Source organism: Phodopus roborovskii, unplaced genomic scaffold, assembly GCF_943737965.1.
Source record: "Phodopus roborovskii unplaced genomic scaffold, PHOROB, whole genome shotgun sequence".
Taxonomy (NCBI): Eukaryota; Metazoa; Chordata; class Mammalia; order Rodentia; family Cricetidae; genus Phodopus; species Phodopus roborovskii.
The window spans coordinates 60,357-84,787 of NW_026126525.1; the positions used below are offsets into that span (position 1 = coordinate 60,357).

Here is a 24,431-nt window from a genome sequence, read left to right on the forward strand (position 1 = left end):
TCTAACACAGCCAGGAGGCCAGCAATCATGTCTACCTATTTTCCAGTATGCTGAAATAAGATAGGATTAAATAACTTGCCCAAGATTGGAGAACACACGTTCTCAGAGATCTTGCCACATATATGCTGTTCATGTATCATCTCATTTGGTCCTGGAGACATCCAAGTAAAAAACAGTAAAGATTTTCATATGGGCAAGAAAACTAGAGACTTGGAGATGTTGCTTTCTTAATCATCAAGGGGCAAAGCCAGACTTGAAAGCAGTCTGTGGCCAAGCAAAGACCCTGAAGCAGGAGCACTAGCATGAGTTATGCAGTGAGACCCTATCTCAGAAAATAAAGCAGGGATCCCACTCTGCATTCTTGGGAAGAAGCCATACTAGGCTCTGGGGATATAGGACACAGTGGATGGTGTGTTCAGGTTTGTGTCATCTCCTCAACGTGTATCCCAGTGTTTCAGAAATACCTGCCTTGGTCATGTGTGAAGGTCTTCATAGCTTATATATTATTTTGCATAAATGGTGTATTTAGGTTTAAATTTTTGTTTCTTTAAGTATTTCTAGTGTTTTGAAGCAGGGTCTCATGAGTGTAGGCTAACCTCATGTTCTGTATTACAGAGACAAAGCTAGCCTAGAACTCTAGGTCCTCCTGCCTCCACCTTCCAAATACTGGGATTACAGATGTGTGCCACCATGTCTGACTGTTATGCTGATTAAGAATTTAATATTCTTTTAGAGAATTCAGTTTTTTTGTTTTAAATGTTTATATTTGAGACATTGTCTTGCTGTGTGTAGTGTGGGCTGTCCTGAGGTTCACAGTGTAGCCCAGGCTGTCCTTGAACTCTTACTGATCCTCCTTCCTCAACCTCCCTAGTACTGGAATTATATGTGCTGCATGCTAGACTGAGGATTTGTTTTTATATATTTTTTACATTTTTAATAAACATTTTAAATAATATTTTATAAGGCTGTTAAAGTGTAAGATTTACAGATAAAAATTTATTGAAAATGTCCAGTCTTTTATCTATAGTGAGTCTATTTGTATTTCCCATTAGAACCAGATCAATAGTAACCAACTTCGGAGAGCAGAACAAGAGGTGACCAGTCTGCAGGAGAAGGTACATTCTCTTTCTGTGAAGAACAAAGGATTGCTTACCCAGTTAAGTGAGGCAAAGCGCAGGCAGGCAGAGATTGAATGCAAGGTAAGTGTAATGATGCCTTTCATAGATTTATCATGATTTTGTCTTTTTGAGACAGGCCTTTAATGTATGACCTTGACTATCCTGGAGCTTGCTGTGTAGACTAAACTGACCTCAAAATCTCATTGATTCTATTCTGTTTGCCTCTCATTGCTGGGATCACAGGCTGTACCACATGTAGCTTAAATTTTCAGACAAGGTTAGGTTATCTTGTTCAGAAGGTGAATTGCAGGAAAGACACTTCATTTTTCACCTTAGACTTGATTAAGTTTGTGTCTTATTGTGGTGTTGACTAGTGTGGTTTTCCGATGTTTCTTTGTGATGATCTACCTGGAAATGCAGGTGATTGGAGAGGTTGAAGCAGTTAGTGCTAATATGCTTTCTAGGTGACAGAGAGATAAAGAGGAATGTGTATGTATAGGTAGATTAAGAAAAATGAGTACAATTTCCATTCTTTTAATCATTTGTGTTACATGAAGCTTTTTGTTCAAAGATCACTACAAGTATTTGAAATAAATTGAATTTTTTTTCATGAAAGGAACATGTAATAGCTTTAGCTAATAAGAGGGACAGATGGTGGGCATCAGGTAGAAGACAGGACTACATAAATATGTGTGAGAATAACTAAAGAGATGTGTGTAGTCCGAGTCTTAGAATAGATCACTGGTGGGAAGCTGGGGTGCTGTAAGAGCAGAGTTGCTTTAGTAGTTGCCATGCCCTTCATGTATGCAAGCCTTTTTGGTTCTCTGAGAGCACATATAAAGCTGTAATTCCATCAGCTTCCTCTGGTGTCATTACAAACCAAGAGTGAAGCTTGAGTGGTTTATCAGTATCACTAAAATCCAGAGATGAAATTACATCCTAATAAATATTCATGTCTATTAGAATTTAGACTGAAGAAATCTGTAGGCAGTACTGACAATTGTATTAACTCAAGAATTGACCCTTTTAAAAGGTAGAACTGGACTAATTTAAAAACAAAGGGGTACACAATGAGGTTATACCCATATGATTTGCCATACTGTTGTCCTTGTCATCCTTGTGATTTGCTTGTAGTAGAGAACTAAATGTAATCTTTCTCATACGAATGTCAGTTTTCTTTAAACATTTTGATAGCAGTATTTCTGAATTTAATAGTCTTAGCACCTGTTAACAAAATAAAATGTTCTTTTGAAGTGTCTGTTTAACTTGGCCATGAAGATGCTTGTTTTGAATTTTTCTAAGTAATGAATAAAGACTCATACAGTAGAGGACTCGGCAGACTGATATGAGATTTCCACTTAGGTTTTATTTGTTCATTAGTACCTTGTAAAATGTTCCGAGGATACTAACTCTGATGCCCCCTTATGTGTGAGCTCTAAATTGCTTCAGCCCTCTTGGCCACTTTTTGTAGATCCTGGTAGTTAATATTAGTGTACTAATTGTTATTCTAGCACCTAGTAGTTGTCACATTTCTCTGTTAGAGTGCAATAATTCAGTAATAACTGTAATTTTTTCAAAGAAGCCGGTCCTTTATATACATAAATTAGATTTGTTTTCTCTAAGTTTTATATGATTAAAGCTTAGGATTTGTTGATGAGTAACCAATAAAGTTCATTTTATTTTTCATTTTTATAAAGTGTCTGAATATTATCTGTATTAACATTATTTTTACTCTATAAATGAGTTTGAATGTTTTCACTTAAAATATTATAAGCCCATAATTCCCAGTTTCATCCAAACACTCTGAATCCCAAAGATTTTTTTTTTTTCATAAATTTCACACAGGTTCATTTGGAGGCAACACCTGATTTGAACTGATAGAAGACCATGTGTAAATTGTTTTTTGTCCTTTTGGGTATGGATGTTTATAGCTGACTGCTTCCTTATAGGTGCTGTCTCAGACACAGCTGAGTAATATTAGTGCAGTTTATGCACCTTAATATTTCATACAATCTGAAAAATCTCAGTTCCAAACTCTGCCGGTTTATCACTATGTTTTATTGGTGCTGTAGAACAAGGAGGAAGTCATGGCTGTGAGACTCCGGGAAGCTGATAGCATAGCCGCTGTGGCTGAACTGCAGCAGCACATTGCTGAGCTTGAAATCCAGGTATGGTGTGGTTCCCTCCCTGTGTACCAGACCTGCTTGCTGTGTGTTGGTATCTGCCTCCTGGTGACTGTGGAGGACAGGGGTTGATGTTGAATGTCTTGCTAGCGAGCCTGCTCCAGGGACACCTTGTCTCCTGCCTCTCTGCCTGCCTGCCACGCTCAGCTGACACTTAACATGGGTGCTGAGGACTTGAACTTGGGACTTCTCACTTGGGTGGTAAATGTTCTACCTACGGAGAAATCTCAGCCCTCAGGTGTGTTTTTATTTATACATAGCATAAAAATGTTTAATAGTTACAACTCTATGATATTAGAGTACTTATGCTGTTGTATGGCCACCAGCACCATACGCTTCCAGACATATTCATGGCACTCACCATTTAGCATCTTACCTCTGTGAATTTGACCCCTCCAGGTACATTCTATTGGGAACCGTGAAACATATGTCCTTTTTGTGACAGGCTGATTTCACTTAGCATGAAGTTTTTAAGGTTCATTCATGTAGTATATGTTGTAATTTCTTTCCCTTTTAAAGTTACCATGTGTCCTTCATTGCATGTGTGTAGGCTATTATTATCCACTCATCATTTAGCTGCCTGGGCTGTTGTGAACAATGCTTCTGTGATCGGAGATGTGTAAATAACTACAAGAATCCCTATGCATCATGTAGAAATACTGCGTCGAACAATAATTCTGGGTAACTTTTTGTGGAGGTACAATGTTATTTCCTGTAAAATGTACCATTTTATATTCCTTCCTTCAGAGCACAAGAATTCTACTTTTTCCATACCTTCACCACTACTAACTGATTTTCAGGAGCTTGGAAGCTTGTTTTAGGTGCTATCACCTCCTTCCTCTGATTGGTGGTTTCCCAGTGGGTAGTAGTACTAGGCATCCCTTTACCTGATACTTAGCATTTATGTATTATCTTTAGAGAAAAGTCCATTCAGGCTTTGTCCACCTTTGAATCTGTTTATTTTCTCAGTGATGAAATGTACAAGGTACTTGTGTGTTCTCAGTAGCAATCCCATGTCAAATAATGTGGTTTATAAATATTTTCTCCTGTGGGTTCTTTCTAAGATTTATTTTTTATTTTATGTATATGGGTATGTGACCTACCTTATATGCACGATGTGTATGTAATGCACACAGAAGCCACAAGAGGGTGTCAGATCGCTACAGGTGGTTGCTAGCCACCACATAGGTTCTGGAAACAGAACTTGGGTCCCTCTGCCAGAGCAACCCTTGCTCCTAACTGCTGAGTTGTCTTTCTGTTACCAAGGTGTAACAGGTCTTTTTTGTGCTCCCAAATAATGACATGGAGACTTTTTTATTAATTATGAAAGCTTGGCCTTAGCTAAGGCTTGTTAACTAGCTCTTACAAATTTAATTAACCTATTTATATTAATCTGCAGTTTGTCATGTGGCTTATTACCTCTCCTCAGTAACATACACCCAACTGCTTTTGCATCTGACTGGCAAGTCTCCTGTTGCAGATTCTTTCTCAGAGTGCCTCTCTCTCCAGAAAGCTCACCTATCCTTTCCTGCCTAGCTATTGGCTGTTCAGTTCTTTATTAAACCAATCAGAAGGTGCCTTAGGCAGGTGAGGTAAACAGACTATCTTCACATAGTGTACAAAAAGATTATCTCAGCACCAAAGATAACCCTTTTTCTTTGTTGATAATGTTTTTTGTTGTATAAAAGCTTATTTTTCTGAAGTCCAAAGTCTTAGCACAGAACTTGGTTTTTGCTTTTGTTAACAGTATAATAAGTTCACTTTGAGTAGCACTTCATCATATTTCTGCACTTGTGCTTGTACTTTAAAAACAAAATTTAGATTTTTAAAAGTGAATGTGTGTCAGACATGGTGGCAAATAGTACTCCAATCTCTTGAGGAGGCTAAAGCAGGAGATTGTAGTCAGGCTTTGGCACTATGTATTCTTAAACTTTTCTCTAACTTGCTGTGCCAAATCCTTGGTAATCATTGTACTGTTACTTTGCTATAAGGTTGGATTTCTTAGATTTTAGTATAAGTGAGCACATTGGTTTCTCCATGTCACAAATGACAAGATTTCTTTTTGTTATTTGTTTTTGGTTTTCTAGGCAGCATGTTACTGTGTTGCTCAGACTAGCCTAGAAGTTTATATGGCTCAGGCTGTCCTGTAACCCATGATCCTCTTGCTTCTGATTTCTGAGTACTAGGATTGCAGACTTCAATCACAGCTAGCACAACTCCCATCCTTTTAAAGGCTAAGTAGCATTCCATTGTATACATTGACATCTTTATCCACTCATCTACGTCTGATTTCGACGAAATTAGATGTTTTCCTATTCTATTCTACCCCAAAGCTTTTGTGTGGGCAGAGCTTTCCTTTGCCAGCAGGTGCTCCCAAATCATCAATTAGAAACTTAATATTGATTGTGAACACTCAGCCAGTAACTCAGGCTTGATACTAGCTAGCTCTTACATTTTAAATTAACCATGTTTGTTATCTGTGCTCTGCCACATGGCTCATGGCTTATTACTTCTACACATCCTGCTTCCTCTGTGCCTGTTGGTGTCTCCTCTGACTCCTCCCTTCTTCATCTCAGCATCCTTAATTTGGTTGTCCCATCTATACTTCCTGCCTTGCAACCTGCCAGTCAGTTCTTTATTAACCAATGAGAGTAATATATATTCACAGTTTATGGAGGATTATTCCACAGCACTTCTGTTTCTTTGTATCTTGAGTCTTGATGACTAGACCATTTGTTAGCACATTTTCAGCCTGGAATAACTTCAGGTGTTTCTTTCTTACCATCTATAATGCTTGCCAAACATGCATGTGTAAAGGTGTTCAAGTAACATTGTTTTACACCCTAAGTTACTTCCCTGCCACTGTCTTTACCTGCTGGGTGGACTAGTGCTACAGAAAGCAGAACAAACAAACCTCCTTTTGGCCCTTTTCTAGCATTTCTTTTCCCCCTACCCATCCTTAGTTCATCTACTGACTGTCTTGTCTGAAGTAGTCAGAATTCTCCCAGCCAGTCTTTTTCCATCCTCCACTGTAGATAACTCTCTAGCAGTTACCAGCACAGCCTTTCTAAAATCTTTTTTTTTTTTTTTTTTTTTTTTTTGGCGGTGTTTAACTGCCAATCATATCAGAACTCTTTGGCATGAGATCCTTGTCATTTTACTATTCCTCAAACTCAGTTTCCACCTTTATCTCTCACCTATATGCCAAAGTGCTGTTCTGGGGCTTTTGAGTTCTTCCCGGTTGCTGTGCCCTGCTGTATACTGTTGTCTTCCAGGACTGAGGCCTGTGTGCCCTTGATCTGATTTGCTGTTAATTCACTCAGGAAGAATATTTTGAGTAAATTGTTTATTTAATGTAGATTAAGATCCACAGATACTAATTTAATGTATTTATTTATTTACTGTAGATTAAGATTCACAGATAGGCAGCAATTCTAGCACTTTCTAGAGAGTCATGAAGATTAAAAGTTCAAGGCCAGCATGAGCTGCTATATAGAGATATATCTTAAAGGGGTAAAAACCTCCTAAAAAAGATTATTTTTATTTACATATGAAACTCCTTTTTCAGTTATATAATATATTTTAGAACATTCACAGTTGTGGAAATATGTCAAATCAGTTTTAAGTTCCATTGTGGGGGGACTAAGACTCTCTATTTTGTATTTTTCCATCAATTAATGTTTCCAGTTGATGTTATGTAGTCTTGGCTAACCTGAAACTCACAGAGATCTCTTGCCTCTGGTTCTAGAGTGCTGGGATTAAAGGTGTGTATCACCAGGGTTGGCATTTGTTAATTTCTCACAAACTAAATTCTCTCAAATTCTCCATGTAATAAACCTTATTATTATATAACATGCAGTTAAGTTTTGGATTATATAATACATAATCAGTTATTCTTATAATTAAAACCTGCTTTTTAATATAATTATTAAAACTAATTTTTGTAAACATAGGTAGAGGAAATAGAGGAAGAAATACTTATGTTAATAAATTCTCTGACATTTTATAAAGAGTTTAAAATATATACATATGTGTGTGTATACGCACACACACATACCTATGAGGCTAACATTTATTGAATTTATTTTCAAAGATTCTTAGCCACTGTGGAGCCCTTGAGCCCACCTGAATCTTATTATTTGACATCATGGCATATATAATTGTTTATAATACTGCTCCTACTTTTGAAGGAGCTGTTTTGGTTTAGTTGAATTTGAACTTTCCTGGAACTGTTTTATTGTTGATTGTTTTTCTTTTTTTCTTTCTTTTTCTGCTTTTTTGAGACAGGGTTTCTCTGTATTGCTTTGGAGCCTGTCCTGGAACTAGCTCTGTAGACCAGGCTGGCCTCTAATTCAGAGATTGGTCTGGCTCTGCCTACCAAGTGCTGGGATTAAAGGCATGTGCTGCCAACTCCCTCCCACCCACCCCCAGCTCATGGAACTGTTTTTAAAATGTATTACTACCTACATTTCTGAATGATGATTGTTTATTGGTAGCCTAGTCACTATTCTGCCACAGTGTTAATTTGAGAGCAATATATTTTCTGTCTATAAAAATCAAATGTTAAGCTGGGCGTTGGTTGTGCATGACTTTAATCCCAGGATTTGGAAGGCAGAGATAGGAAGAGGATCTCTGTGAGTTCAAGGCCAGCCTGGTCTACAGAACAAGTTCTAGGACAGGCTCCAAAGCCTGTCTGGAAACCCTCCCCCTCCCCCCAAAAAATCCGATGTTGAATTCTAAAATGGCATCTGGTTTAAGAAATCAGTGTATCATGTATGTCATTTTAATCTTTGGGCAGTCATTATGTAGTTATGTCACTTCATTCAAGTCTCTTGTTACTTCCTCAGATAAAGCTCTTTTATGTATTTGGTTTTTTAGTGCTAAGGGTTCACCCCAGGGCCATGTGCATTCTATACAGTCAGTCTGTCATGAAGTTACAGTGGTCTAAGCTCTGAGTTTTCCATTATGCCCCTCCCGCTTGTGTTTCTCCCACCTTAGCCTCCCAAGCAGGTGGGCTGACATGTGTGCAGCAGCAAGTCTGGGCCTAACCTTTTCTCTAAATAACAGGTTTTGTGCATGAGTATTTTGGTTCTGTGTGTGGACATACACTGCATGTCTGATGATGCCCTGGGACTAGAGTTAAGGGAGGCTGAGACCCATCTGATTGAGTTCTAGGCACTGAGTGCAACCAGTTCTGCAAAATATTAAGTGCTTTGAACTGCTGAGCCCTCTCTTCAGCCCTCAGCACTCTTATGGATTACTGTGTTTTAAGTTGCTTTGTCTTTTAAACCATTAATTATTATAGGTTTAAGTTATATTTATTCTTATTAGATACATACAACCACAGCTGAATTATGTTTATGGAGTACTGTGTAAAGTTTCCATATGTGTATGCTTTGTATATTGTTAAATCAGGTTAAACACATCTATTTTTCTGAGACGTTTATTTGTTCATTTTGAGATAGGCTCTCAAAAACCCCAGATTGTGATTAGAACTAAGCATCCCCATGCCTCCATGTCAGGCAGCCCAATCCTTGGTGGGTTTTTTTGTTTTTGTTTTTGTTTTTTTTCCCTGTTTAAGTGTTTGTGTGTCTATGTGTGCATGCCAGTGCCAGCAGAACAGAGGGAGGTGTTTGATTCCTTGAGCTAAACAAGTTAATTTCTGTAAAGTGTAATGCCCAGTTTCAGTGTTTTGTGTCTGGATTTATTGTACTTGGAAGTAGAATTCATACTGGCAGCTTTAACTATTCTAGCACACCAATAACAAAAGTACTAGTAGCTCATACTGCTGGGCACAGTACATGTTCACCAGTGTTCTTGACTCCTTAGTATATTCTGTAGTTTAATCTTCATAGCAACCATATAAGACAGGAATTGCTAATATCTTTATAGTTGAAGAATCTCAATATATAAAAGATTTTAAAGTGAATTGATATTTATAAGGGAACCCACACTTAGTTCTTGTAAGTTAAAAAATTATTATTATTTTTTTTTAGTATTAGAACATACTTTTAGGGCAGTTAAAATTTTTTTCATAGTAGATTGACTGTTTCCTGTAATAACTCCTTCAATTATGATTGCTCACTACTTAAAGTTTTCCTGTTTCTTCCCCCTATCAGGACAGTTGTTGTAGCTCTTGTCTTTTTCCTCTGGCATACATTGTGCTTAAGCTGCAGTGCCCCACAGTCTTCCTGCTTCACTCAGGGTTTCTCTAATCTCTGGCCATCTCGGTCATCAGTGTATTAAGCTTGCTGTGAGCGTAACAGTTTATTTTTGAAATACCAGGTTTGATCTTAAATGTTGATTCCATTTAAAAGTGGTACATGTGAAAACAGGTTAAGTTATGAATTTAAGTGGGGTATTGGCTTCAGTTCAGCCAAGATTATGGAGTGTTTATGATGTGCCTGTCAGTATTCAAATCACTATCTGGATTAGCAAACAGGATACAAAAATTTCTCTTCCTTTAGCTTAATGTAGACAAAAAACTTAGATGAATAGAAAGAGTGAATCACACAGTATGCAGTTTAGAAGATAAATGCCATATGAAAAAGAAGATATTGAGAATATGACTAGGGTAGGTTCACTAGAAAGGACATTAAATACGGAAGGATTTAAAGTAATGTATGCAGGACTCAAGAGCTTAGTGTTAAACACTTGCTGCTTTTCCAGAGGACCCAAGTTCAGTCTCTTGACACCTCTGACCTTCATGGGCACCTGCACTTACCTGCAGACACACACACACACACACACACACACACACACACACACACACACACATACACACACACACACACACACTTAAATATAATAAGAAACAAAGTAAGATGTGTAGATTTGGTCAGAGCATTCACAGGGTAAGGATGAGGGCCTATCCTGAGTAAGGAGGCTGTGTGAGTAGTCTCTAGGGGAGTAGGGTGGGGAGAAAGAGGAAGTCTGAGAAACAAATAGGACCTGTTACATGGAACCTAAGAACTTTGGCTTTTCTCTGAGTAATGTGGAAAGTCAATAAAGGATTTGAGTGTATGAGGGATCAACCAGATAACATTTAGCCTAATAAGATGCTTAACCCAAACCTCATTCAGAATTAGCTTGTGAGTGTGCACAGTCATTAAATTGGTGGGAAATGGTCAGAAACCAACATTCCTCTTGTTACTGGTCTCTTTACTACACTCTGTTGATCCAAATGTTGCCTGAACTCTGTTTCTACATTAACACTATACAGAACTATCTTTACTTTTCAAGTAGTGGGACAAATCATAGAAAAGTTCATTTTAGCTCAGTTAGTTGAGGAATAGGTCATTAAAAAAAGAAGCATGTTGGTTTATCAAAAAACAAAACAAAAGAAAACACCCCCTTAAAAACAGTATACTAAGTGAGCCTTTAAGTTTGTATTGCTTTGTTACAGATAATGGAAACTATTCATTTAAAACAGGATGGTTCTACTCAGATCCAGCCTAGGTCCTTTTCCTGGTATTTTGTAGCATTTACCCACTTTTGCTAGTTTGCCCAACAGATAACCTCTAGGGATGCCTCAGATGGGCAATACCCCAACCACTGAGGGCTTAGAAAACGCCCACTCAGAATTCTGTTCTGACAGTGAATGTGGGATCTGGGTTTAAATCAGTGTGCCTAGAGCAGTGTGCACTTTTGACAGAGATGGAAAGGAAGTGATAAGGTCTTTACTATCACCTTTAAAATATTAATGCTTTTAATTGTGTGTGATTACAATGATGATACTGAACCATGGAATTTACCATAAAGCTTTGTAATTGATATTTCCAACTTCCTAAATTAATAGCTGCACTGCAAGTGATAAATGCTGTGTCTTAGCTTTGTTTGCTAAGATTCCATCTGACCCTCAAAGTATATTTACTTATTGTTTCCATTTTGAACAACTTAATTAAACAATAAAATATTTGTCTTTCAGAACTTTTTTTATTTTGGGCATTTTAAAACTTGGAAATAGCTTGTTTGTAACTATGTCACAACAAAGAAAGCCGGGTTTAGGGACTATTCATCTTTGTTTGCTATTTAGTTATTAGGGTTTGCATATGACACAGGATCCTCTTCCTGCAGACAGATTCCATTGTGTACATTCTGCAGACACTTGGCTAATATAGCTCAAAGCCATGAAAAAAAACACTCAAAGTCTGAGGAACTGTCACAGCCAAAGGAGACTAGGGACATAACTAAATATATCACAGTGACAGGTAGACTGTTCAAAGACTGTTCAAATTTTGTGTCTATGACTTTAAATTACAGGAAACTGTTTTGAAGATTCATCAGTTGTACATGAGATTAGTGTGATTTGTTTTTAGATGTTTCAAATGAGTCACCTTGAAGTCATGGAGAGGCTACCGCTTACCACATTTACTGTTCTGATTAATTTTTTCTTGAGGCTGAGTTATAAATCAGTAATAACTTATTAAAGTTTAGTGGTTATTCATGACGTTTCAGTATTACTCGGTTCATTTGACGGGGTGCTACTTGTCAACTGTCTTATAGTCAGTTCATGTGCAGCTACAGTGCATAAAACCGTTTACTTTAATAGATGAATTGAAAATAACATATTAGAACTTCAAACTTCCATCCATGTTGTAAGCAGAGCTGGGGCCTCTCCTGACTGTTGAACCTAGTTTCATAATGTAGCCATTAAAGTGTTATTTAAAATAGTAAAGCGACAGCTTTTGAAAGTGCTCTGTGGCTGAGTTTGGTTTTCACCGGAGAGAGAGCGTGGCTGCACCCTCCTCTTTTGCTGAGCTTTTCATCTGCAGCTGTAATATAAAATACCTTTAAAATGGAAGCTCTACACTTGCATTTGAGACTAAGTAACCTGCATTGTGTCATGACCCTGCTAATACCACAGACCTTCTGTAGTACTACTCCCAGAGAAAACCCACATCCTATGTATAACCTTAGATTTATTTTGAAATCTTTATGAAAAGAACATGGGGAGATTACTAATTGTTTCTGTTACTTCCTTTAGGGCTATGATGTTTACTTGTAAGGAGTGTTTTTCATTTTAATTAATATAACTAAAATGTCAAGGTATATTATGCAATTATTTCAAATTCTAAAAGTAATGCATGATATTTTAATAACTATGTTCCAGGTGAATAATTTGATTGTATGTCAGACATTTGATGAAAGCTCAGAAAGCAGAAAGCCAGTGGGGTGACCAGTGCATACATGTAATCTAGAAACCATTGGCTGGTATGCTAGTAAACCACTGCAAGTTCACACTCTGATGCTTCTGTTGTTTTGTTTTTTGTTTTGTTTTGAGACATGCTTTCTTTGTGTAACTGTCCTGACTGTCCTGGAACTCACTCTGTAGACCAGGCTGGCCTTGAACTCACTCTGAAACACCTGCCTCTGCCTCCCAAGTGCTGGGATTAAAGGAATGTGTGCCACCACCACTAGGCTTTTTTTTTTTTTTTTTTTTTTTTTCCTTTTCAAATGTGCATTGGTGTTTTGGATAACCTGGAACTGGAATTACAGGCAGCTATGAGTCTGGTAATTGAACCTGAGTCATCTGGAAGAGCAGACAGTGCCCTTGATTGCTGAGTCATCTCTCCAGCCTTCTTTTTTCCTTTTGAGACTTGATTTTTGCGTGCCCAGGCTGGTTTTGGACTCAAGATCCTTCTGCCTCATCCTGATTGCTGAATTCAGGCTTGTGCTACCGTGATAGTCTCCAAACATTGTTTTGTTTGTTTGTTTGTTTTGTTTGTTTTTTAAGACAGGATTTCTCTGGGTAGCTTTTGAGCCTCTCCTAGCACTCACTATGTAGTTCATGCTGGCCTTGAACTCACAGAGATCTGTGCCTCCTGAGTGCTGGGATTAAAGGCATGAGGCACCACCACCTGGCTTGTTTATACTTTTTTGGTTTAGATTTCTTTTGTTCTTTTTAAAAACTTATTTACTTATTTATTGTGCATGGGTGTGTGTTAATGTGGGTGTGTGCATACCACAACATGCATGTGGAGAACATGTAACAACTTTGTAGAGTCAATCTTTCCTGCTACCACGCTCAAACCCAGGCTTTCACTGCAAACACTTTCACTCGCTGAGCATTTTGCAAGCCTTTTGCTTTCTTTATGTGAATTCTTTTTTAAAAAGAGTTACTTATCTATTATGTATGCAGTGTTCTGCCTGTACATAAGAAGAGGGTACCAGAGCTTATTACAGATGCTTGTGAACCACCCTGTGTTTGCTGGGAATTGAACCTGGTTCCTCTGGAAGAGCAGCCAGTGCTCTTAACCTGTGAGCCGTCTCTCCAGCCCTTTTTGTGAATTCTTAATGTAGATGCATAGATACAAAATTAGTTTTAACACAATGTTTTTATTTTTATTTTTTGGTGTGTGTGATGCCTAGATATTAAATTACTTTTAACACCATAATTTTGTTTTATTTTTATAGTTTGTATTTGTATGTACATGTGTTAGAAATTGAATCAAGTTACTATGTTTTTAACAATTGGTAATCTTACCCTTCAGGAGAATGGTTAGAGTTCAGAATTTTCTGGAGGTTTTTTTTTTTTTTTTTTAAATCTTTTAGGTAGAAAAAATAGTATAAGACATATTAAATTGAGACAGTATGTTACCATTTAATGTGTTAAATGTACTGCAAATGTTTCATGAGCATGTATGTTAAATATATGCATACATACTTGATACATTTAAAAGTGAGCGCACTTGGGGGCCTATGGAAATGGCTCACTAGTAAAAGCATCTCCCACTCTTCCAAAGTACTGGGGTTTGATTCCCAGCACCTTCATTGGGCATCTCTCTACCTGAACTAAAGCTCCAGGAGGTCTAGCACCTTTTTCTGGCTTTTATGGCTAATAGCACACATGAACATATTTAAAAAATATATATAAATATGTACATTTGTATATATAATATATATACTAATATATATGCTTAAATAAATTCACATGTGATATTCATTTTATAAATACAGTGAGTTTTCCCTAAAATTAATTTGAAATGTTTACAGTCAACTCCATTAAAAATGTTGCAATATTGCCTCTTAGGGAAATAGAAAGCTTGTTGTTAAAGAATAGAGCCTAGGATGTCTCTTTTACTGTGTATGAGTGATCTGATTGCTGTAACTTTTAAATACTTATGTATTTAAGTTACTTTAAGATAATCATTGTTAGAAAGAATTATGATCTCCAAATAAAAGGAAAAGCAACAAAGGAAACTGTTAACAGCAAAACTGCCATACTCCATCTCTTATCTGAAAGTCCTTGGGTTGTTTGGTTTCTGCCTATTTCTCTGGTACTTCCTTACCACATTCACTGTCACAAGTTAGGTCCATCAATGTCTGCCTTCTTTTTCCTCTGTTTGTACTTATTTATTGAGACATGAAAGCACTATGTAGCTCTGGCTGTCCTGGAACTAGGCTGGCCCCAGACTCTCAGAGATCACCTGCCTCTGGGATTAAAGGTGTGTGCCATTATGCCCAGCTGTTTCCATTTTTTTATATGAAGGCTGTTGCTCTTGCTACTTTTTATATTTTTGATTCTTTGCTTCACAATTTATTCTATGGCTGGCTCCTTTTAATTATTTAAATTTCAGCCTAGAGTCTCCCATTGGTTCATAGATTTCCCCATCATCTTTGTAGCCTGCTCCCTCCCCCAGCTACTTTTATCTCATCATTATATTTTAGGTATGTTTAAGTGTGTACTCATATATGCTGTGTCTTTATGAGTAGGTCAGAGGACAGCTTGCAACGAGTCTGTTCTCTTAATTAACCACATGGGTTCCTGGGGTTGAAATCACCCTGCAGCTTGGCAGCAAATGCCTGTACCCATTGCTGTCTTGGGACTCTGAATTATCTTCTTTTAAAAAATTAGTTGTGCAGCATGGTAATCACACTTTTAGCCCCAGCACTCAGGAAGCAAAGACAGGCAGTAGATCTTTGTGATTTTGAGACCACTCTGCTCTTCATAGCAAGTTCTCGAATATCCAGGGCTGTATAGTAAGACCTGTCTCAAAAACAAAATAAAAAGCCCTCAGGTACATAAATAAGAATTTTGTACATGGCAGGTACTCAACAACAACAACAACAACAAAAAGATTGGTATTTGGGCATGGAAGCAAATGGATATAATCTCAACATTCAGAAGACTGGGGTAGGAAAATCTCTGGTCTAGATCAGTCTGCTCTACATAGCAATCATTTCTCTCCAGAAACATACTTAGTAGCCCAGGCTAGTCTGGAATTTGTAATCCTGCCTCAGCCTCCTGTGTGCTGGGATTATAGACATACACTACATGTCTAGCCTCCAAACCAGCCTTTTGATATGCATGATATTTGGTTTACTCTGGTTTCTCTTTGTTTTGAAAGATGATTTTAAACAGCATTTTATTTGGAGTTTTTTTTAGTGTTCAGAGTGCCATTTCAACTGAATATTGCATGGGTTTCTATTTAGACTCTTTTGAAAATTAGCAACTAAGAATTAAAAATGTAGAGGGACTGTTGTAGATAAAACAAGGCTAAAAAATACTAAAGCATTAGTTGTTATCACGAACTTTGGTTCGATTCTAGACAGTAATGAGGTGTTTTTTAGTCCTTTCAGGGAAATTGAAATAGGAACAGGTTTAATGGTATTATGGAATTACTGTTAATTTAGAGATTTGTAATGTATGAAGGCCAGGTTATATAGAACAATTCATTATCCTCAGACAATATATAAAAAAGTATGTAGTAGTAAATGTCTTAATATCTTCTATTATGTCCAGTGGGTCACAAAAGTCTGTGTGCATATATATACATATATATATATATATATGAAAAACGACCGAGACAAATGTTCATTGCATATTGCCAAAGGACACACAGATGTTGTGTCTCAGTGCTCCTATTGGTTTGAAATTTTTGAAAACTAAGGTAGGGGAAATTCAGGCAGATGTTCTTTGCCTCCTGGTCTTGGAGCTTTTTGTTACCTGGGCAAACACTATCTGGTGCATCATTTAGTAAGTAATGGGTCAAAATCCCAAAAACCAAACTTGTTGATCTGATTGTGTGGAGTTTTAAAACTGTAGATTGAAATACAGCTTTTTAAAATCAGCTCTCTTCCTGTCTAAGGAAGTGCCCTTCCTGTGGCAAGATAGGGTAAGTTCTAACCAGCATTGGAGCAGATAAAGAAACAAACAAGAGTGGCCTTTGAGGCCATTGAAATTTATCTTAAAAATCAGTCTGGCTAAATTCCTAGGCTCAAACAAGTTTGAGGTGCCTGTCTTTTCTTTCTCTTAGCTCTCCAGTATTTTTAGTTATGTCAAAAACTACTGCACTCGCTTTCCCCAACCACTTGTCAAAGCAGCTTGGTGCTGTCTCTTAGTTTTGCTGCACTGTGATGTACAAACTCTTGTCACCTTAAAACATTCTTATCATCATTGATTGATGCACCACATTTAGTTTTCAATTGTGAATGGTATGTTGGTGTGCAACAGATACAGGTGAAGGTACTTGTGACTAAAACATTTACTCTCTGCCTGACCTTACATATAACTGTATGGGCTTGTCTTCTCACTTCTGGTGAACTGGCATGTGTTAATTTTTTCCAGTAAGCTGTCAGAATGCGATGGATCCTGTCACCTTGTCTTTTCCTCATGCTTCCTCTGACTAGAGCTTCCTGTGCTTACGGGATAAAATCAGTGAATGTGTGGCTGAGGCCACCAGCAAGCAGTCAGGGCTTGACCATCAGATATCACATTTTAGAAAAGTAACCATCCAAATACATCAGTGTGTTGTACTGTTAACTGCAGAAATCCATTATGTAATAAGTTAGACAGACAGTCCCCTTCATTTACTGTCATATATACAGACACTGAAGCTTTTGTGTGTGCAGAGAATTGTTTTGTTTGTTAAGTCTTTGATTTTAATCCCAGCACTCAGGAGACAGAGCCAGAAGGATTTCTGAGTTCAAGGGCAGCCTGGTGTACAGAGTGAGTTCCAGACCAGCCAGGGTTACACACACACACACACACAAAAGCTGAGTTAACTAAGAGAGATTTTGAGTTCAAGATTGAGCTAACCTCTGTAGAGAAGGAACTGTAACAGAAACAATGTGAAATGAAACTGGTAACAGGATTGAAAGAGAATATTCTGTTACTAACAATAACTTTAGAATACTTACTCAGAGAGTGTATTTCTTATTGCAGCTAAAAGGAACTCCAACCTACATTGGCTTAAGTAATAAAGATTTATTTCCCCTTATACCTGAGAAGTCTAGAAGCAGAGTGCAGTCCAAGAATCTTTGATTTGGGATCCCAGTTGCTGTTAACCAGGGTTCTGTAGGCTCTGCTTTCTTTGCTATTTTAGATGAGTTTTGTATCTGTGTACAAATAGAGTTCCGCCATCCACAGTTACATATGTTTACAAGTGGACTGTCCCTCTTGTAGCATCATGTCCATGTTTAAAGAGGTCAGTTTTGGAGTATTTTGGGTTTCAGATTTTTTAAAATCAGGGATACTTAACCTGTATGACGACTGAACTATATAAATTAAGAAATTAAAACCTCTTTTAGTGTGTGGAGTTGGTTGCTTTTCTTAAAACACAGTTCTGAAGCTTGAGCTCAGGCCTTGTGTATTCTAGACATGCACCTAGCTCCTAAGCTGCACCCCAGCCCTCAGAACCTATTATTGCAGTAGGCTGTCATACTCCTTCTCTGTATCTTCTTACTCTGGGCATTTTTGATACAGGTTGAACATCTCTAATCTGAAAATCTAAAATAAGAAACTTTTTTGAAGATGACACAATGGAAAATCCCACATGTGACCTCATGACAGGTCTCAATTAGTATTAAATCTAATTAAAAGTATTTCCAGCACATGTGAATAGTGAGTTTATAAGGTGTATATGAGTGAGGTGTGATGAGGAGACTGAGGCAGAAGATCACAAGCTCCAGGCCTAGGCCATAGATTAAGCCAGGTCCAGTCTGCATCATTTAGAAAATCCTGTCTGAAAATGAAAACAAAAGTGTCTGGGGACTAACCCAATGTTAGGGCAGCTCTCTGACATGTAAGACAAGAGGCTCAGTTGCCGGTCCCATAGAAACAAACCAAGGTACAGAGATTTTAAAAATACATAAATAACATTCATGTTGTGGCTTGGGTTTTGTCTCAAAGATTTCTCATTATGCATATGCAAATATTTCAAAAACTGAAAATAAATGTTTACAAGCATTTTAGAAAAGGGATAACTTAGTCTTTGTAGCTTTTCATTTTAACTTCCCAGGAAAATACAATGAAAGTAGTAGTCATTTCTGGAATAAGATGTAGATTTTTATTTATTTTGTTGTATGTTCCCAGGATCCATCTCTAGTGTTCTTCCTGAATGCTAGCCATTTGCTGTGTCACTGAGCTGTTTTAAACTCCCAGCTCTCACCCCCACCCTGTGACAGTCTGTTTAGACCCGGCTGGACTTACACTAATGATCCTCTTGCTTCCAGGTGCCAAGTGCTAGGATTATAGACTTGGGCCACCATGCTTAGCACAAAAGGTAGTTTTTAAGTGCAAAGTCAACAAACCTTTGGAGGGTAAGTATTTTTCTCCACTGTAAAGGGAATACAGTGTAAACCATGTATTCTTTTTTAGCAAGTGGTATGAGGAAAGGGGGACAAATTGTTTTGTATTAGATGGATTTCTTTCTTCTAAGAAGTCCACCTATTTTGTACACTTTTATAATAAAGTATACAAAATAGACAATGAAGACATTGTGTAATTAGCACACATAAGTCACTATCTCCATCCTGTTAATATTTTGTTTACTTAATTTCTCTGTTGCTTTATCAGGTATTCATCTATCCATCATTCTAGTGTTCTTATTTTCTAATGCATTTCAAAGTAAGCTTTATTCCTTGCTCCTGCATACTTAAGCACTCATTATTAATGAAATGATTGTTTACCTTTTTGTTAAAAGCTTCATCTGCAGACTCTTTGGCTTAAGGCTTAGTTCAAATCCTGATGTAGATGTTCTCATGGTAGAGCTAATGGGATGTGCATCCATGCCTCTTGCCAAATACTACTTTGGAGCTTCACTTATGATCTGACAAAAAGTGTGGGTACAAGGTCTCCTTGGTGAATGCATGAGTGTTGATACACTGAGCCTCTTTCTTTATCAATTAGTTTTGCTTAGTAAACCAATGAACTGCCAATCTGTTGTTATCAGCTAGACCAAAAGAAAACCTCAAGCGTGCAAGTCTCTGGCAAATTTATTGGTGTAGCTGACATTTTCCACTTGCTTATCAGAAACAAACATATGGCACTACTTGAAAGTAGGAAGCCATAAAAATACTTGGAAGAAAACTTAAACACTAGATAATTAAATGAACTGTTTTTAGCAGTGATATTAAATTAATATATACTTTTTAGATTATGTAGTTCTTTAATATATTTTATATTGTGAATATATATTCTGCTTTTATACTGAAAGAGGGTCTTTACTAAAAATGCTTTAAACTAATATTTAAATAAAAGCCTGTTTGTAAAACATTAAAAACAAAAACTTTGTAGGTCATTTATACATTTGTCATTAAGTAGCATTTTAGATATTTCTGACTTTTTGTTTCCACTTTTAAAATATCAATGATATCTCCTTAAGTCGAATATTAAATCCAAATATCCAGGCATAGCTCTTTGACAAGTTTGTTTGCAATACTGGTATTCTGCTGATATGTGAGAAGTATCTGAAGGTAATATCAGAGCTACTTAATCATCCCTCCACCCCCCAGTTCACCCTGCATGCGTTAACAGTTGTTACTCTTTTTCCAAGTCACACTCAGTTACCCAGTGTGTACATTAGAATTAATTGAATATTACGTTTGTTTTGCTTTGTTTTTTTTCCCTTGGAAATTCCTTTTGTCCAGTAAGTACAAGTTCAGGGGACATGTGTGTTTAGTTCGGTTATTGTTTGTTTGGTATTTATTTGGTTTTGTGGTACTGAGAATTGAACCTAGGTCCTCACATGTGCTATGCAGATGCACTACCACTGAGGTTCATCTTCAGCCTTTGTGTTTTTGTTCATTTGTTTGGGAGTTTTGTTGGTTTGGGAGGGGGGAGTTCATGTATATAATTTGGATGGCTCCTTTCATCCTTTTCATTTGAATTTTTACATATATTTTGGATGGCTCTTGTTTTTCATGAAAATCCTTCCATCTTTTTATTTTAGATTTATTTTTATTTTATGAGTATTTTGTCTCCTTGTATGTATCTATTGTAAACAAGTGTGAGTGTTACAGCTCTGGGGCTACAAAGGTGTCCTGACTTATCAGGAAGCCAGGCTACCTAGAGCTGCAATAGGATAGCTCAGCCCTGAAGAGAAAGTTGTCCTGACTCGTTGGGGAGCCAGGCCACCTAGGACAACTCTGGAGGCTGGAGCCGCAACAGGACAGCTCAGCCCCGGAGAGAAGCTATCTTCCCTCCAGAAAACTCAACTGTTCTAGCACATTTATTTTTAGGTAAACCCTGATACCCACCTGCCTTGGGTGAAATCTCTTTGGACTCAGTTGTTTTAAACAGACTGACTGACCCACGTCTTGTCAGAATAGTTTCTGCATTGCAAGTGTCCCTCTAGGCAAGAGTGGATATAAATGACTGTTAATGCTGATTCTGAAGCCTTTCAAACCTGAGGTCCTTCTGTGTTCTTCAACTTCTTCCTCACACTGTAGGAGCTTAGAGCTTATCTTTGGTTAATCATCTTATTTGTGTTAATTTTACGTGGACTCACATCTTCTTAGTAAGGAAGTTCACCTCTTATTTAATCAAGATTGTAAATATGATAGGTTGTGAAAATTAGACGCACACCAAGGGATTGCTGAAGTCACCTGATGAGCAATTGCTAGCTACTGAGTTGGTCTCCTGAGGGTGACAGTGGCTTCTTCTAGTGTTGCTGCCATTTGGGATGCTGGGATTGGGGGGGCTACTTCTGTAAGAGCTGTGCTGTCACTGGCTTCATCTCAGCGAGCACCATCCCCTTGCCACAGCCTCTTCTCCAGTGTACTCTTCCTTCCTGCTCTCTCACTCGCTCGCTCTCCTCGCCCCTCTCGCTTGCTCACTCCCCTTGGCTCCCCTTTTTCCTACTTTGAGAAGATAGCAATTTAAGGTAGAGTTAGTGTAGAGCCAAGGATGACCTTAGGATAAGGAAGCCAGGTAACACACTGAAGTTTAGTGGTGCATGCTCCAGTCACTTTTCTTTTCCTATGTTGTTTTTGTTCTGTGCCTTTGAAATATTTAAAAAATAGAGTGAATAAAAAGTAATTAACTTAAACATTTATAATATCAAATGCCATGTTTTCAAAATATTGAATAGCACAATCTATATGAAATATTAAATAAGTAAGCATAGAGTATGACCTATGTTTTAAATTTATATTTTAAGCATGAATTTGTAGTTATAAATGTGAAAATATTCTTATGTGTCTGTACATATAAGGATATATTTTGAAGGCTGAAAACAAAATGTGTAACTGTATTCTTGGGAATTTTGAATTATGTATAAGTTGTTCATTTCAATTTGTTTTAATTTTGAGCAATGAGAAATGTGTAAGACCATAACAAGTTTTTTTTTTTTTATGCATATAGAGTATTTTTTATTTAATTTTATATAACAAAGTCCAATTAAATGAAAACAAACATTTATACACAATATTTGGGAATTTGGGCGTCGTTCTTTCCAAACTACTTCCTGCTGGTAAAGGGCGCTGTCTTGGGGGATTCGAAGAAGATTCAGATATCCTAGCTGTAGTCTGTAGGGCTGTTTTGTCCAGCTGTTTGGAATGTAGGATCAGCTTGTACTCTGTTTCAGGCGGTCTGGTGTGATCAAACCACATTAGTCTGGAAGGAATCCACATCTTTTCATTTTCTGTGGAAACAAAAATAGAAATACTTTTCCCCAGTAACTTGTTCTTCAACTTAAATTTTGGAGTCAAAGCGTTTTTTTTTTTTTTTTTTTTTTTTTTATTATTATTATTTTACATGTCGATCCCAGTTCCCTCTCCCTCCCTCCCTCCCTCCCCCCAAGCCTTCCCTCCCTCCTTCCTTCCCTTTTGCCCTCTCTACCCTCTCCCATGCACTCTAAACACCCTCCCCTCCCAACCCCCCACCACAATACAATATGTAGGGGAATGCCATCCAGTTGGGGTCATGTAGATCTGACAGGTCCTGTGAAGTAGGGACTAGGGCTTCTCTCCTATCTCTAGAATAAGGCAGTTATCCCTCCATGGGGGATATGTTTGCAAAGTCCTTTTGTGCACCAGGGATACATCCTGGCTCCACTGTCTGAGGTCTCTTAGACTGCTCAGACCTTCTGGCTGAGACCCATATTCAGGGGGTCCGAGTCAGACCCCTGTTGGCTTCCCAGCTATCAGTCTAGTGGCCCTTAGCTCCTCCTTGTTCAGGTAAGCTGTCTCTATGTACTTCTACCGCATGGTCTTGTCCTCTCCATCTGCTTCTGGGTTCTAGTTTGACTCAGTGTTTATGTATGGGTGTTTGCTCCTGTTTTCAACAGGCATTAGTTGAGGACTCCATGGAGAAGTTAGTTGTTGATCTCACTCTCCGGAAAGGGTATTTATGATAGCCTTTCCACGGAAGCTGAGATTGTTAATTGGGAGCAGTCTTGTAGTTCCCTCGACCTTTCTTTGTGTTCAACTTTATCTTCAAACCAATATTGGCTCCCTCTTTTATGTTCTCTCTCTCTGTCTCTGTCTCTCTCTCTCTCTTTCCTATTTTCCATTCCTAACCAGGCTCAATCCTCCTGGTCGCACATGCCTTCCTCTCCTCCCTCTCATTTTCTCCTACTTCTCTCTCCATTAGCTGTCCTCCCCCCACTATACCTGAGGTCTGGGGGACTTGTCCCTTCCCAGTTCTGTGAGGGACTTTATATGAATCTCTTAGAATACAACTTGTATCCTAGTTCCTCTGGTGATGTGAATTATAGGCTGGTGATCATTTGATCTAGGTCTAAAATCCATATATGAGTGAGTACATACTGTGTTCCTCTTTTTGTGACTGGGTTACCTCATTCAGGATGGTTTCTTCAAGTGCCATCCACTTGCCTGCGAATTTCAAGATACCATTATTTTTTTCTGCAGAGTAGTATTCCATTGTGTAGATGTGCCACATCTTCATTAACCATTCTTCAATTGAAGGGCATCTAGGTTGCTTCCAGGTTCTTGCTATTACAAATAGTGCTGCTATGAACATAGTTGAACAGATGTCTTTGTTGCATTGATGTGAATCCTTTGGGTATATGCCTAAGAGGGGGATTGCCGGGTCCTGTGGTAAACTAATTCCCATTTTCCTGAGGAACCGCCATACTGATCTCCAAAGTGGCTGTATGAGTTTGCACTCCCACCAGCAGTGGAGGAGTGTTCCACTTTCTCCACATCCTCTCCAACATAAGTCATCACTGGTGTTTCTAATTTTAGCCATTCTGGCAGGGGTAAGATGGTATCTCAAAGTTGTTTTGATTTGCATTTCCCTGATAGCTAAGGATGTGGAGCATTTTCTTAAGTGTCTTTCAGCCTTTTTGATTTCCTCCATTGAGAATTCTTTCTTCAGTTCTGTACCCCATTTTTTAATAGGGTTATTTGGTGTTTTGTTGACTAGTTTCTTGAGTTCTTTGTATATTTTGGAGATCAGCCCTTTGTCGGATATAGGATTAGTGAAAATCTTTTCCCAGTCAGTGGGCTGCCGTTTGGTCTTGTCAACTGTGTCCTTTGCCTTACAGAAGCTTCTAAGTTTGAAGAGGTCCCATTTATTAATTGTTTCTTTCAGTGTCTGTGCCCCTGGAGTTATGTTCAAGAAGCGGTCTCCTATACCAATTTGTTCAAGGGTACCTCCTACTTTCTCTTCTAAGAGGTTCAATGTGGCTGGATTGATGTTGAGGTCTTTGATCCATTTGGACTTGAGTTTTGTGCATGGCGACAGACATGGGTCTATCTGCAGTCTTCTACACACCCTCATCCAATTGTGCCAGCACCATTTGTTGAAGATGCTGTCTTTGCCCCATTGTATAATTTTAGCTGTTTTGTCGAAAATCAGGTGTTCATAGGTGCGTGGATTAATATCAGGATTTTCAATTCGATTCCATTGGTCTACCTGTCTATTTTTATGCCAATACCAGGC

General features: G+C 37.9%; 1 protein-coding gene across 1 annotated transcript in view; it reads left to right on the top strand.

The window, feature by feature from the left end:
• Evi5 (ecotropic viral integration site 5) overlaps positions 1-24,431 on the top strand; it is a 106,824-nt gene that overhangs the window by 54,906 nt on the left and 27,487 nt on the right. Inside the window, 2 exon segments of the mRNA XM_051198281.1 lie at positions 1,053-1,199; positions 3,191-3,286. Of these exon segments, the coding sequence (XP_051054238.1) occupies positions 1,053-1,199; positions 3,191-3,286 (243 nt within the window).